The 13,215-nt window shown below is 39.9% G+C and overlaps 1 protein-coding gene across 1 annotated transcript in view; it reads right to left on the bottom strand.

Annotated features, from left to right (window-relative positions):
• The window catches only part of LOC104285677 (FCH domain only protein 2-like), a 104,266-nt gene that overhangs the window by 28,756 nt on the left and 62,295 nt on the right, over window positions 1–13,215 (bottom strand). The window contains exons 11-14 of the mRNA XM_009884154.1: window positions 9,959–9,983; window positions 5,822–5,876; window positions 3,045–3,227; window positions 30–40 (exon numbers count right to left, since the gene is read on the bottom strand). Of these exons, the coding sequence (XP_009882456.1) occupies window positions 30–40; window positions 3,045–3,227; window positions 5,822–5,876; window positions 9,959–9,983 (274 nt within the window). The remainder of the gene's footprint in view (window positions 1–29; window positions 41–3,044; window positions 3,228–5,821; window positions 5,877–9,958; window positions 9,984–13,215) is intronic.

The following is a 13,215-nucleotide window of genomic DNA, read 5'->3' as shown; positions in this document are numbered from 1 at the left end:
TTGTGGCCCTCCTCTGGACCTGCTCCAACAGGTCCATGTCCTTCTTATGTTGGGGACTCCAGAGCTGGACACGGTACTCCAGGTGGGGTCTCACGAGAGCTGAGTAGAGGGGCAGAATCGCTTCCTTTGACCTGCTGGCCACGCTTCCTCTGATGCAGCCAAGGATATGGTTGGCCTTCTCAGCTGCGAGCACACATTCACAGAATTCACAGAATTGTTAGGGTTGGAAGGGACCTCTGGAGATCATCTAGTCCAACCCTCCTGCCAGAGCAGGGTCACCTACAGCACGTTACACAGGACAGCGTCCAGGCGGGTTTTGAATGTCTCCAGAGTGGGAGACTCCACCACCTCTCTGGGCAGCCTGTTCCAGTGCTCCACTACCCTCAAAGTAAAGAAGTTCCTTCTCATGTTAAGATGGAACTTCCTATGTTCAAGTTTATGCCCATTACCCCTCGTCCTATCACTGGGTGCCACTGAAAAAAGACTACTCCCATCCCCCTGGCATCCTCCCATTAAGTATTTGTATGTATTAATAAGATCCCCCCTCAATCTTCTTTTCTCTAGACTAAAGAGACCCAAGTCCCTCAGCCTTTCCTCATAAGAAAGGTGCTCCAGTCCCCTAATCATCTTTGTTGCCCTTTGCTGGACCCTCTCCAGCAGTTCCCTGTCTTTCTTGAACTGGGGAGCCCAGAACTGGACACAGTACTCCAGATGCGGTCTCACCAGGGCAGAGTAGAGGGGGAGGATGACCTCCCTCGACCTGCTGGCCACACTCTTCTTGATGCACCCCAGGATGCCATTCGCCTTCTTGGCCGCCAGGGCACATTGCTGGCTCATGGTCATCCTGTTGTCCACCAGGACTCCCAGGTCCCTCTCCACAGAGCTGCTCTCCAGGAGGTCAGCCCCCAACCTGTACTGGTGCATGGGGTTATTCCTCCCCAGGTGCAGTACCCTACACTTACCCTTGTTGAACTTCATAAGGTTTCTTTCTGCCCAACTCTCCAGCCTGGCGAGGTCACGCTGTAAGGCAGCACAGCCTTCTGGCGTGTCAGCCACTCCTCCCAGTTTTGTGTCATCAGCAAACTTGCTGATGGTACACTCTATCCCTTCATCCAGATCATTGATGAATATGTTGAACAAAACTGGGCCCAGTACTGACCCCTGAGGGACACCACTTGTTACTAACCTCCAACTAGACTCTGCGCCACTAACCACAACCCTCTGAGCTCTATCTGTGAGCCAGTTCTCAATCCACCTCACCGTCCATTCATCTAAGCCACACTTCCTAAGCTTTCCTGTGAGGATGATGTGGGAGACAGTGTCGAAAGCCTTGCCAAAGTCAAGGTAGACAACATCCACTGCCCTCCCCTCATCCACCCATCTAGTTACTTTGTCATAGAAGGCTATCAGATTAGTCAGACATGACTTCCCCTTGGTGAATCCATGTTGACTACTTCTGATAATCTTCTTTTCATCCAGGTGCTTTGAGATGACTCCCAGAACAAGCTGCTCCATCATCTTCCCAGGGATGGAGGTGAGGCTGACCGGCCTGTAGTTTCCCGGGTCATCCTTCCTGCCCTTTTTGAAGACTGGAGTGACATTGGCTATCCTCCAGTCCTCAGGCACCTCACCTGTCCTCCAGGACCTTTCAAAGATAATGGAGAGAGGCCCAGCAATGACTTCCCCCAGCTCCCTCAGCACCCGAGGGTGCATCCCATCAGGCCCCATGGATTTATGTATATCCAATTTATCTAACTGATCTTTAACGTGTTCCTTGTTAACCAAGGGATAGTCTTGTTTCCCCCAGACTTTCTCTGTTACCTGCAAAGTCTGGGTCTCACAAGGACTGGCCCGAACAGTGAAGACAGAAGCAAAGAAGGCATTTAGCAACTCCGCCTTCTCTGCATCATCCGTCACCACAGCACCTGTCTCATTCAACAACGGGCCCACATTTTCCCTAGTTTTCCTTTTGTCTCCTATATACTTAAAGAAACCCTTCCTGTTGGCCTTGACATCCCTCGCCAGGTTCAATTCCAAGGCTGCCTTGGCTTTCCTTGTTTCCTCCCTGCATACCCTGACAGCATTCTTGTATTCCTCCCAAGCAGTCAGCCCCTTCTTCCACCTATTGTAAACTCCCTTCTTCCACCTGAGCCTTTTCAGAAGGTCCCTGCTCAGCCATGCAGGTCTCCTGCTTCCCTTGCCTGATTTCTTTCTCTTTGGGATGCACTGATCCTGAGCTTGGAGGAGGTGACGCTTAAATAGCAGCCAGCTCTCTTGAGCCCCCTTACCCTCTAGAGCCCTCTCCCATGGGATTTGCCCAAGCAATTCCTTTCAATGTCATTGCCCGCAACGGGGAGCAGGGATGAACAAATAACCTGTGCTCCAGATCCCTGTAGTGACTGACCCAAGGCTCTGATATCTCTTTTAATCATCCTTCCACTCCGATCTGCACATTCATCACCCCCCACATGGAATGGGAGCAGCGGATAGTAGTCCGTGGGCTGCACCAGGCTAGGGAGTCTCTTTGTGACATCCCTAACCCGTGCTCCAGGGAGGCAGCAGACTTCCCTGAGAGTGGGGTCTGCCCTACATATTAGGCCCTCAGTCCCCCTCAGAGCTGAGTCGCCCATGATTATAGCCCTCCTTTTCTTCCTTGTAGAGGTGGTCTTAATGTGGTGAGTAGGCCTCCCTGGTCCTGGAGGCTCCTGTGTTGTATTATGACTGTCACCCTTGTTGTCATTAGGCTGCTCATCATCGTGCCCAGGGCCTCATAACTGTTGCGTATTCAAATGTCTTGTGGTGGCAACAGCAGAAAGACAAGGACTGAGCACTCGCAAGACTCAAAGTTACAATCTGAGAAGGGAGAATTACTTAAGTTTACATTGCAATAAAGTGTATCAAAGATGACCTAGTGCACAAGAAAAAAAAAAGAGTCATTGAACTTGAACCTAGAATAAATTCTGAACAGTAGAATATATGTTAACACCAAAGATTCCTTACCACTTTTCTTCTCTACTCATTAAAAACACAAGGAACAAAATTACTTACAGATATTGCTGGAGAAAGAGCTATGTTCCCTATAGATACTTTTAATTCATCCAAGGAAGGCATGGTATATTGAGCGCTATTATTTGACTGGACAGGTTTTATTTCTACATGGAACCTCCTGGGTTCATCATCTTCAGAGTCAGAATCACTGGATGAATAGAAATGGTTCTCTTTGGTATGTTTTTCTCAGTTAAGGTGGAAATACTTCAAATTCAACTGTTTAATCTGTTTAGTAATTACTCTCTACAAAATGCTCATATTAAGTAAACACCACAGATAAACAGTGCTGTCTAAGCTCTTTGTGTGCGTACAGAGACACTTCAATTATATCCACTGTCCAAAAACCACAACTCAGAGTTAAAATTTAGTTTTTATATTCCATTCATCTTCATAATGGTATTCTGTTATCAAAGGCACGATGTCATATAACTGAACAACTGCATATTTGAAAGAATCAGGATAAATGAAAGATTCTACAGTAGCACCACTTCTGTATGTTAAATTTATGATTTGTAAGACTCAACAAAGGATTCTAATGCATGTATGAAAAATGTATGCATTGTAGAAATCCTTTTAAACCAAGTGAGGGAAAGTCCTAGCCTTTTTAATTAGCTATGAAATGCCCATAGTACCTGTACCAAGCATAACAGTAGAAGAAGCAGCAGACACCATTACTTGCCCTTTTTGCAGAGGCACTGAAAATTTTGCAACAAAGGATGCCAATTACACAGAAGGCTGCACAGTAAACTAAGCCCCATCAGCTGCTTAAAGCACTGTCATCCTTGGCTAAAAAGGAATCACAATGACAACTCAGCCCTCAAAATAAGCAAAATATACAGATGAATTTAGCCTTGGTTCTTTATATGCACAGGAACTGTACTTAACAAAAGCTCTGAAAGGCCTATGCTAAGTCTTAAAAGATGCAGATGTTTTGACAAGAAACAAGTTGAAATTTTTCCTCTGCTGAAACATAAGTGTCTTGCCACCTAGGGGGAGCGTACATATTCTATACCTCACTTCTGTTATTTTCACTTGGAAATATGCTAGCCATTTGAATGAAATCTCTTCAAACTATTCTCTAACAAAGATTAAAACCCTGAACCCTAATGACATTACAAATCCAATTCAACTGAAAAAAAACCACGGTGAGGAAACATGGTGAGGAAAAAGTCAAACGTCTTCATCTTACAGGCTATCTGTCCCCCAAAATGGATCACATCTGGAAAAGAAAATCTTAAAAGACAAGTCGTTTTTATTTCATCAAAAGATTTATTGCCTTGAAAGTTATCACCAAGTTTCAAGATTCATTTCCTACGAATCAGGTGGCTCTTGTAAAGTGGCATGAGCCGGCCACTGAAGTATTAGGTCTATTAAACAGTTACTGACAAAGATCAGTTTAGACCTGAATGGCATGAACTGAAAGGTCAGTCAGTAATTTTTAGGATGAGTGGTTTTCCAACATTTAAGACCAGCCTTATTAAGACTGACTGCCATTATGGTAAAATAATGTCCTCCAACAAATCATCTCAAGAGTTCCCATCAACAGAATAAATATCCACTCTTGGAGGCTAAAGGAAGAAAAGAGGAAGGGAACTTATGACTTCATTAATCTGTTCAAGATTTTCAGAAGCTGAAGTAGTACCTGGCTGACAGGAATTGCAAACCACTGAGCTTTTTTAATGGATGTATGGCCGTTTCCATTGCTTCACGACAAGAAGTATAATGGAGAAAAGGACGCCCAGGTGAATCATTTACAAAGCATGAATGTTATTCACTCCTGCATCCATTTCATAAAAATATGCAAAACATGAAATAATGCACACACCCCCCCCTAGAACTGGATAATAGTCTTTTGCTATTATACCTATTATGTATATAAGAGATAACATTAACTATTTTTATCAGTACAGGAACCTTCATTGGGGGCAACAGAGGCATATTTGGCAAAGTTGATGGGAACAGCTATGATTACGGACCGGCCTACTTTAAGGTGCTTTCAAATGGTTAAAAGTTTTCACAGTTTAAAGTAATTGCAAAGTGTAAATTTACCTTTTATCTGTAGTCCCCAGAAAAATCTGTAAATACATTTCAAAAAATTATCTTTACTGCTAACATATCAGGCTTGCTTAGATCTACAGCAATTATTCCCGGCTCTTAAATAGAGCTTCCCTCTGTTTCTGATGGAAGAAAAAAAAAGGACAAGAATCGGTTTGTTCAGAGGAAGAGCAGAGAAAATAATGAAATCCATAAAAAATGACTTATAACAAAAACCTATTCTGCATATCAAAACGATCATTAAAAATACAATAAAATCTAGAAGCACCAATTAGAAACAACATTCTATTTCTAGACTGCTGGAGGTCCCAAGCTTTTTAATGGTGTTATTAAATGTGGGAGGGTGCAGGTATAAAACAGAATTTTTCCTTTTAGATGCTCCCCTCCTGTTAATTTCTATGGTCTTCCCTAAATTTCCACTAAATAGTCCATCCATTCTGTTTCAGTAAGCCTGTCAGGCTTTTTTCTTTTTTCTTTTTTTTAACAAAAAACATCCTCTTACAGTTCCTAAGACATCTGATCTAACATTTACACACACACAAAATCTAAGTTAGACAAAAATTTGTGCATTTTGCAGAAACTATGAACATAACACCACAAGGTTGCAACATAAGCATGAATGTCATTCATCTTCCTTAACACTTTAATGAGTACTTCCTCTCCCCAAATAATTGTAATAACAGGAAATAACTTGGCACAATAATAGCAAAAAGGATATCCTGTGATGCTTCTGGTTTAATGCTGTATCCTTCATCATCTACGTCAGGAATGTTCTAAAAAAACAACAAAAATGATGGTATTGACAAATAAATAAAATATGTTGTTAGATCAGACTGAATTTTATATCATTGACAAATTAAAATTTTATTATAACACCTCATGAAAGTAATTGTTATTCATTATTAATTATTATAGCTATCTCAAGTTATGCTCTATAGTTCAGAAGTAGTGCAACAGATAAGATACCTCAGGAACACAATGCAACAAAACCTCCAAATTTCCTATGAAAACTGGCAAGTTTTGCTGCATCTGCTTTTACTGGTCTTCTATTAAAAAGGTCAGAAAACCACAGAAGCATTCTTATTTTCCTACTGAGTGTTAAATAAGCCTACAATCCTCTCAGTCCCAAATATTTTTCCAATTTCTACTTCTAATTCTTTCAGCTAAGCCACTGGAGGCTCTGATGGTGCAGGAGCATAACCTTTCCTAAATACTAGTCAGTACTTTAATATGTGAATAAAAGCATTCCAGGTTATACAGGTTGCAACTTCCTCTCTCCTCCTTGAAAAGACAGCAAGCCTGTACTGTTGCTTTAGCAAAGAATATCCACATTAATTAAAATGCATAGATGAAACTTAAAATACAAGTGCTCAAAATCAGGTTCCAAATTTTTCATTTATGCATCTCCAGCACCATCCTCGATTTTTAAAGCTAATAAGCATCTGGGAACTTCAAACTATTTCAGTTTTTCAGTTCTTGCAGGCAATTAAATATTAATTGAAGAATTCTTAGCTAAGCACTTAGTTTCATAGAAATTCTTTGGGACAGAGAGAAACAAGTCTCTAATATGATCATCTAAATTTTAAAAATGTGCAAAGCCACACCTGTGTATATTATATATAAAGTGATAGATTTGGATACACAGATACTTTCTCCATTCAAAACAGAAAAAGAAAAGCCCGCTCATGACACTGCATGTATAGTTAGTCTATGTGAACTGCTGAGATGCTACAATAAGTTTATTACAAAAAGCAATCCAGATGTCTTCAAAATTTCACCAGTTATAATTTTCTTATAAAAATGACAAAGGGTGGAAGAGATACTTTATGTACCTTTGTATTGACAAAGACAAATTGTGTCACATACAAGCAACATAGTACCTCAAAATCTTATTTACAAGTTAAGTAGTAATTTCAAAATATTGTTTTCAATATTTTGAACGGTTGGACAGTTCTGCTTTCTGAAGCATCAGAATTTTATTTACTAATCTACATTTTGTAACAGCAGTAGAAGACACAGCCCTTCAGGTGAGATACATAATCACAAATCTCTTGTTAATGAAGGCATTTACATTTACTTGACTAATTCTTACTCCCTTCTCGAAACTCCTACAAAGACAGAACTACGTTATGCGGTGGATCACAGTGTGTCTTTTAAGTACCAGGCACACAATGCAAACAAGACCTGATTGGCCTACTGCACTGAACAGAGGAAAACCCCACAACCTTCCTGTATACACGAGTAATTTTTAAACTTCAACACAGAGAAAGATCTTTGCAAATTTTCGGTTTCCGTAAGAAGTAGTTATTAATATGACTGGGGATGAAGGTCTAGGCCCTTACCCAAACATGATTTGCAGTGTTTTCAGTAAAAATAAGCTCAATATGGATGTGACTTGAACTCTCTGGAAGTCACTGGAAAGGTGGACTTCCTTGGAAGAAGGTTTCCCATTCTCAGAGGTTCTATCAAGCAATTAAACATATAACGATAAAAACCACAGAGTTTTCCCAGTGTTTGTAAATGTAATACAACACATTATTGATTAAGGTATTATATAGTTTTAAATATACATAAAAAATGTAGGGTTTATAACTCTGCCTTTGGATTAGTATGTTCTACAAACTTTCTGGGGTGAATATTCTTTTAAAGAAATAAAACATAAGGGCATAATAAATAACAAAGTAAAACTGCCTGTACAAAAAGCATGAGGACTGAGCATTCCATTCCCAAAACTTATTTTTAGATTTTCAGTCAATACTTTGACTCAGTTTCCTTGCTCTGTCCCATCTAGCATCCAAAAAGCAATGGAAAAAGCCACGTCATTGGTTCCTCTGAGGTATGTACAAAGGACAAGAGAGGAACAATGTGGAGCATACTGCAGTCTAGCTACTTCATTTGGCCCTTCCTCAGCAATGTTAGCACTGCTCACAGGTTGGTCAACAGGTCAAGAAGCAAAGAACCTGAACTGCACTTCAGTTTGATTTCTGCCCATTTTCTCTTTTCCTGGGATATCTACAGTGGTTATGAGAGCTCCTTATCAATTTTTCCTCAAGATACCACTAAGCTGAACAGATCACTGTTTCTTTTTTTCCCAGATCAACTTTCTACCATTTTACTGAACTGGACTGACTTCCTGTACATCCAGACAAGGACCAAAGCGAACTCAAAGTAAGCAGTTGAAGCTCATAACCTCAACAGGAGAAAAATGTGTAATTTATTGCAAAGATGCATACAAAAAAATCCTCATAGATATAACAATATATTTATATATATTTAGATCAAGTTTGAAAAATGAAATAGAGAGGAAATCTTAAAGTGAAAGACAAGAAAGATTAAAAACATTTGAAATGGGACCTTCTAGAAGAGGATGCCAGCCTTAAAATGTAAAAGCACTATGGGGTGCTCGTTTGTAAGGGATGAAATTAATCTCATCTATGGTATGCTGCATCATTTTTCATGAGAAGGACAGTAATAGCTTCTGCTATTAAAGCATTCTACCATTTGGAGTAATACTGTTGCTTGTGAAAAGCAGGAAGAAATGATAGACCGCATTTTAAATTTCAAATGCATTCATAAAATGTTGGGCATAAAGAAAGAGAATGCAACAAAAGTATTAGTTTTGTTGTTAGACACTATGAAAGTTAGGTCTGTTTTTTAAACGATATATAAATTACATCTAGACAGAACTATTAAATGATCATATGATGTGCCTCATGCAGCCAGAAAGAATGTCAGACACATTTATAGTTGAATTTGTTGTATTATTTTTTTTAAAATGTAGAGACCAAAATAAGCAAGGAAGAAAGCAAACGCTGCATATCAAAACCAGTTGTGTTTCACTCCAATGACTCAACCTGAACTGTCAAAAGACATTATTTCCATGAAAAAACTGATAATTATAGGGATGAGTCTAAAGTTGCTTTACTTTAAATGTACCCAAGAAATGTGCTCTAAATCAAGATGACTCTGTACAGGATAAAATAACTGTCTCAAACGATGCTTATAAGGCTGTTCATGCACATATAATTCTATTATGTGGCAAAACTTAGTTTTTCTTATTTAGAAGAACGGTTCTACTAGATTTTTTAAACCAAGTTTCTCAAAATAAGTTTTAATATTAGGTACTAAAACTCCCAGATGTTAACTGCAAAGAAGAAAATCCACAAAACAGGTGAGCTTGAAAACTAAATTGCCATCTAAATAAATGAACTGAAAAACAAATCAGTCCACAGAAAGTCACTTAAATCATTCTGTAAATTATTCCCTACTATAGCTATAGGGAGCTGCAATCTCTGTTACATGTAATTCAAGACAACATACATATTTAAATAAAAAGAAAATGCTCAATGAAGGAAATAAAAAAGCATTAACATACCAATTTCATTTACAACTGTCACTTATTTGAATTTAATAAATAAAATTGTAAGATGTATCACAGATCAAACTGAGAGCAATGAAAAACAGGCCAGGAATAAATTGCATCAAGATACTGCATTTAAAGCCATATTAAAAAAAAGTATATTCCTTCACACTATTGCCAGCGATCACGTAGAACCCCATTATTATTAGAAGGGTTCTCCAAAGACACAGCAGAAAGCATAGGAACATGATGATGCAAAGTTGGGTTCTCTGAACCTTTTTCTTACTTAGAATCTATTAGTCAAGCAATATTTGTACATACTGCTAAAGATTATGTTCTGAGCAAAATTAACACTTCAACTATGTTATCAAAATATTAAGTCCTTTATCATCACATAAATAATACATTGCAGGTACTGTATATAAGTCAAGTTTCATCAGATTGTAGTGCTTGAATGTTAGCATATGCATTTGTGTTAGAAATAAGTCTACTTACAACTGAGTCTGTATCTGGAAACTCCCTATAAAAAAAAAAGAAAGAAAATATACAATTATAAAATGCACAAATTATTTTATTCATACAGTTCTGGTACTTCCTTTATTATTTTCAGTTCATTTGAAACATTGCATTTGACCCATTTGCCTTTCAAACTCTGTTAAAATTTTTGTTATAAATAGTCCACATTCAACTGATTGAGATTTAAATAAAAGCAGCTGAAAGTTTATGCTAAAAACACTGCAGAAGAAAAAATCATAGTAAATGCTGAAAAAACAAACTCACATCATAGTGAAATTTAAAAAGAAAAATAATCAAGGGAAGTCCAGAGTATCATGCTGATGAATATACTTTCAGAGTCAGGTCTCTATGGATGATGTGCATAATAAATAAAAGTCAACAATCATAATGAAAGTCCATGCACAACTGCAAAACATTTTAACCAGTTCTTAAAGCAATTAAGACTATTCTTAAAGGAATTCAGAGCTTCTCTCTTGGAATTTCATTCTTAGTTTGAGTTTGTCAAGCACAGCTGCAGTCAAGCACCAAAAGATACTGGAAAAAATAATAGAATACCCTCTGAAGAAACACTTTAAAAAAAAAAGTTGTCAGCAGAAAGGCAGTGATTGCAAGCACAAGTGTTATATTTCTCTGCTATAACTTGAATTTAAGCAGTAATATTTAAAAAAAAATAATTATGCTGAATCTCTCTCACTGCTGTATCCAAAAAGGAGAAGCAATTACATTTATAGTATGTGGAAATACCTGGGTAGCATACAGGTCCTCTCTAATCTGCACCCTGACAAATAAAGCCATGAGTGCCAGTGTAACTAATCAACAGTGTTTCATATTGTCAAACTGAACAACTTAAATGTGTACTTATTAAAAAAAGAGGAAAAAATCAAATTTGTAGCAAACAATCTTTTTTAAAAGGCTAAATGGGTAAATATAAAAACTATAGTGTCTTTAAAAACAGATATGGAAACTTGCTAACATGGAAGCATTAATATGGAATTCAGTACAAGCTGTTAAGAAAGGGACAGTGAGATGAAGGATCTGGTCTCCTCTGAAAGGCTTCACACAAAAGAAAAGACGTGTGACCAAGTTTCCAATTGATTTACATCTTATCTCCCTCTGCTGGCTAAGCTGAATTCACAGCAATAGAAATAGCTATTTTAAAAGCTATTTTACAGAAAAAAGAGACAACGTATTAGATTTCTCTCAAAATGTATAACAAATGTTATGACATCTGCCTTTAAAAAGCATCTGTACTCAAGACAGCCTGCAGTCCATAAAAGTTAACAAATGTGAAAGATGTCAGGCAAACTACAATGAAAGGGCTTCAGCTCATGATGAAGATTTGCAAAATTAGCGAGCTAATAGATCCCAAAAAGTAATAGCAGATCATGTATCATTCAGAGGGTAGACAGCACCTGACATGATCCATTCTCAAGATAGAATCATAGAATCACAGAATCATTTAGGTTGGAAAACACCTGTAAGATCATCGAGCCCAACCATCAACCTAACATTGCCAAGTCCACCACTAAACCATGTCCCTAAGCACCACGTCTACATGTCTTTTAAATACCTCCAGGGATGGGGACTCCAACACTTCCCTGGGCAGCCTGTTCTACTGCTTGATTTTTCCTAATATCCAGTTTAAAACACCTCTGGCGCAACTTGAAGTCATTTCCTCTTCTCATTGAATCATAGAATGGTTAGAGATGGAAGAGACAGTAAAGATCCATCCATGGGCAGGGACACTTCCCACCAGCCCAGGTTGCTCCAAGCCCTGTCCAACCTGGCCTTGAACACCTCCAGGGATGGGGCAGCCACAGCTTCTCGGGGCAACCTGCGCCAGGGGCTCACCACCCCCACAGTCAAGAATTTCTTCCTGATATCTAATCTAAATCTCCCCTCTTTCAGTTTAAAATGGGTGCCCTTCAGATACTGGAAGGCTGCTATAAGGTCTCCCCGGAGCCTTCTCTTCTCCAGGCTTAACAACCCCAACTCTCTCAGCCTCTCCTCATAGGAGAGGTGCTCCAGCCCTCGGATCATCTTCGTGGCCTCCTCTGGACTCGCTCCAACAGGTCCATGTCCTTCGTATGCTGGGGGCCCCAGAGCTGGACGCAATATTCCAGGTGGGGTCTCATGAGTGGAGTAGAGGGGCAAAATCCCCTCCTTCATCCTGCTGGCCATGATGCTGGGGATGAAGCCCGGGATGTGGTTGGCTTTCTGGGCTGCCAGCACACATTGCCAGCTCATATTGAACTTGTCATCAACCAACACCTTCTCCTCAGAGCTGCTCTCCATCCATTCTCCGCCCAGCCAGAATTTGTGCTTAGGATTGCCCCGACCCAGATGTAGGACCTTGCACTTGGCCTTGTTGAACTTCATGAGGTTCGTATGGGCCCACCTCTCCAGCCTGTCCAGGTCCCTCTGGATGGCATCCCTTCTCTCCAATGTGTCAACCGCTCCACACAACTTGGTATCATCGGCAAACTTGCTGAGGGTGCACTCCATCCCAACATCCATGTTGCCAACAAAGATGTTAAACAGCACCAGTCCTGATACTGACCCCTGAGAAACGCCACTCGTCACTGCTCACCACTTGGACATCAAGTTCTTGACCACAACTCTTTGAGTCCAACCAGCCAGACAATTCCTTATCCACTGAGTGGTCCATCCGTCAAATCCATGCTTCTCCAATTTAGAGACAAGGATGTCGCGCTGGACAGTGTCCAATGCTTTGCACAAGTCCAGGAAGATGATGTCAGTTGCTCTTCCTTTATCCCCCAACACTGTAACACCATCTTAGAAGGCCAACAAACTTGACAGGCACAACCTGGTCTTCTCCTACAGTGGGCAGTTCCTCATTCTCCCAGTCCCTGTGTTTGCCTTCCTTTTGTGAAGGAAAACTGTTTGCTGTCCTTTAGTGAACTTTGCCCATTATAATGTCATTATAATACCAAAACACACCTCCATCCCAAAGGCTACCCGCCTCCAAGGTGCGACCACTCCTCCTTGAGTCTGCGCCCTGAATTTTTCGTAAACGATACCTTTAAATGTGAGGCGAGAAAATTTTCCACTAATCATAATGAAAGTATTTATGACTAGAGTCACTCAAACTCCACCTTGAAGATAAAAATTAGTATAAAAATAGCCTGAGAAAAGGGGGATGGGAGGGAAGACACCATCGTGGACTTCTGGGACCTGGGACCAGTCGACGGGCTGAGCCTCTCTTCCCCCCCCCC

The sequence above is a fragment of the Charadrius vociferus genome, unplaced genomic scaffold (assembly GCF_000708025.1).
Source record: "Charadrius vociferus isolate BGI_N301 unplaced genomic scaffold, ASM70802v2 scaffold874, whole genome shotgun sequence".
Classification (NCBI taxonomy): domain Eukaryota; kingdom Metazoa; phylum Chordata; class Aves; order Charadriiformes; family Charadriidae; genus Charadrius; species Charadrius vociferus.
This window is presented reverse-complemented; position numbering and strand designations above follow the sequence as displayed.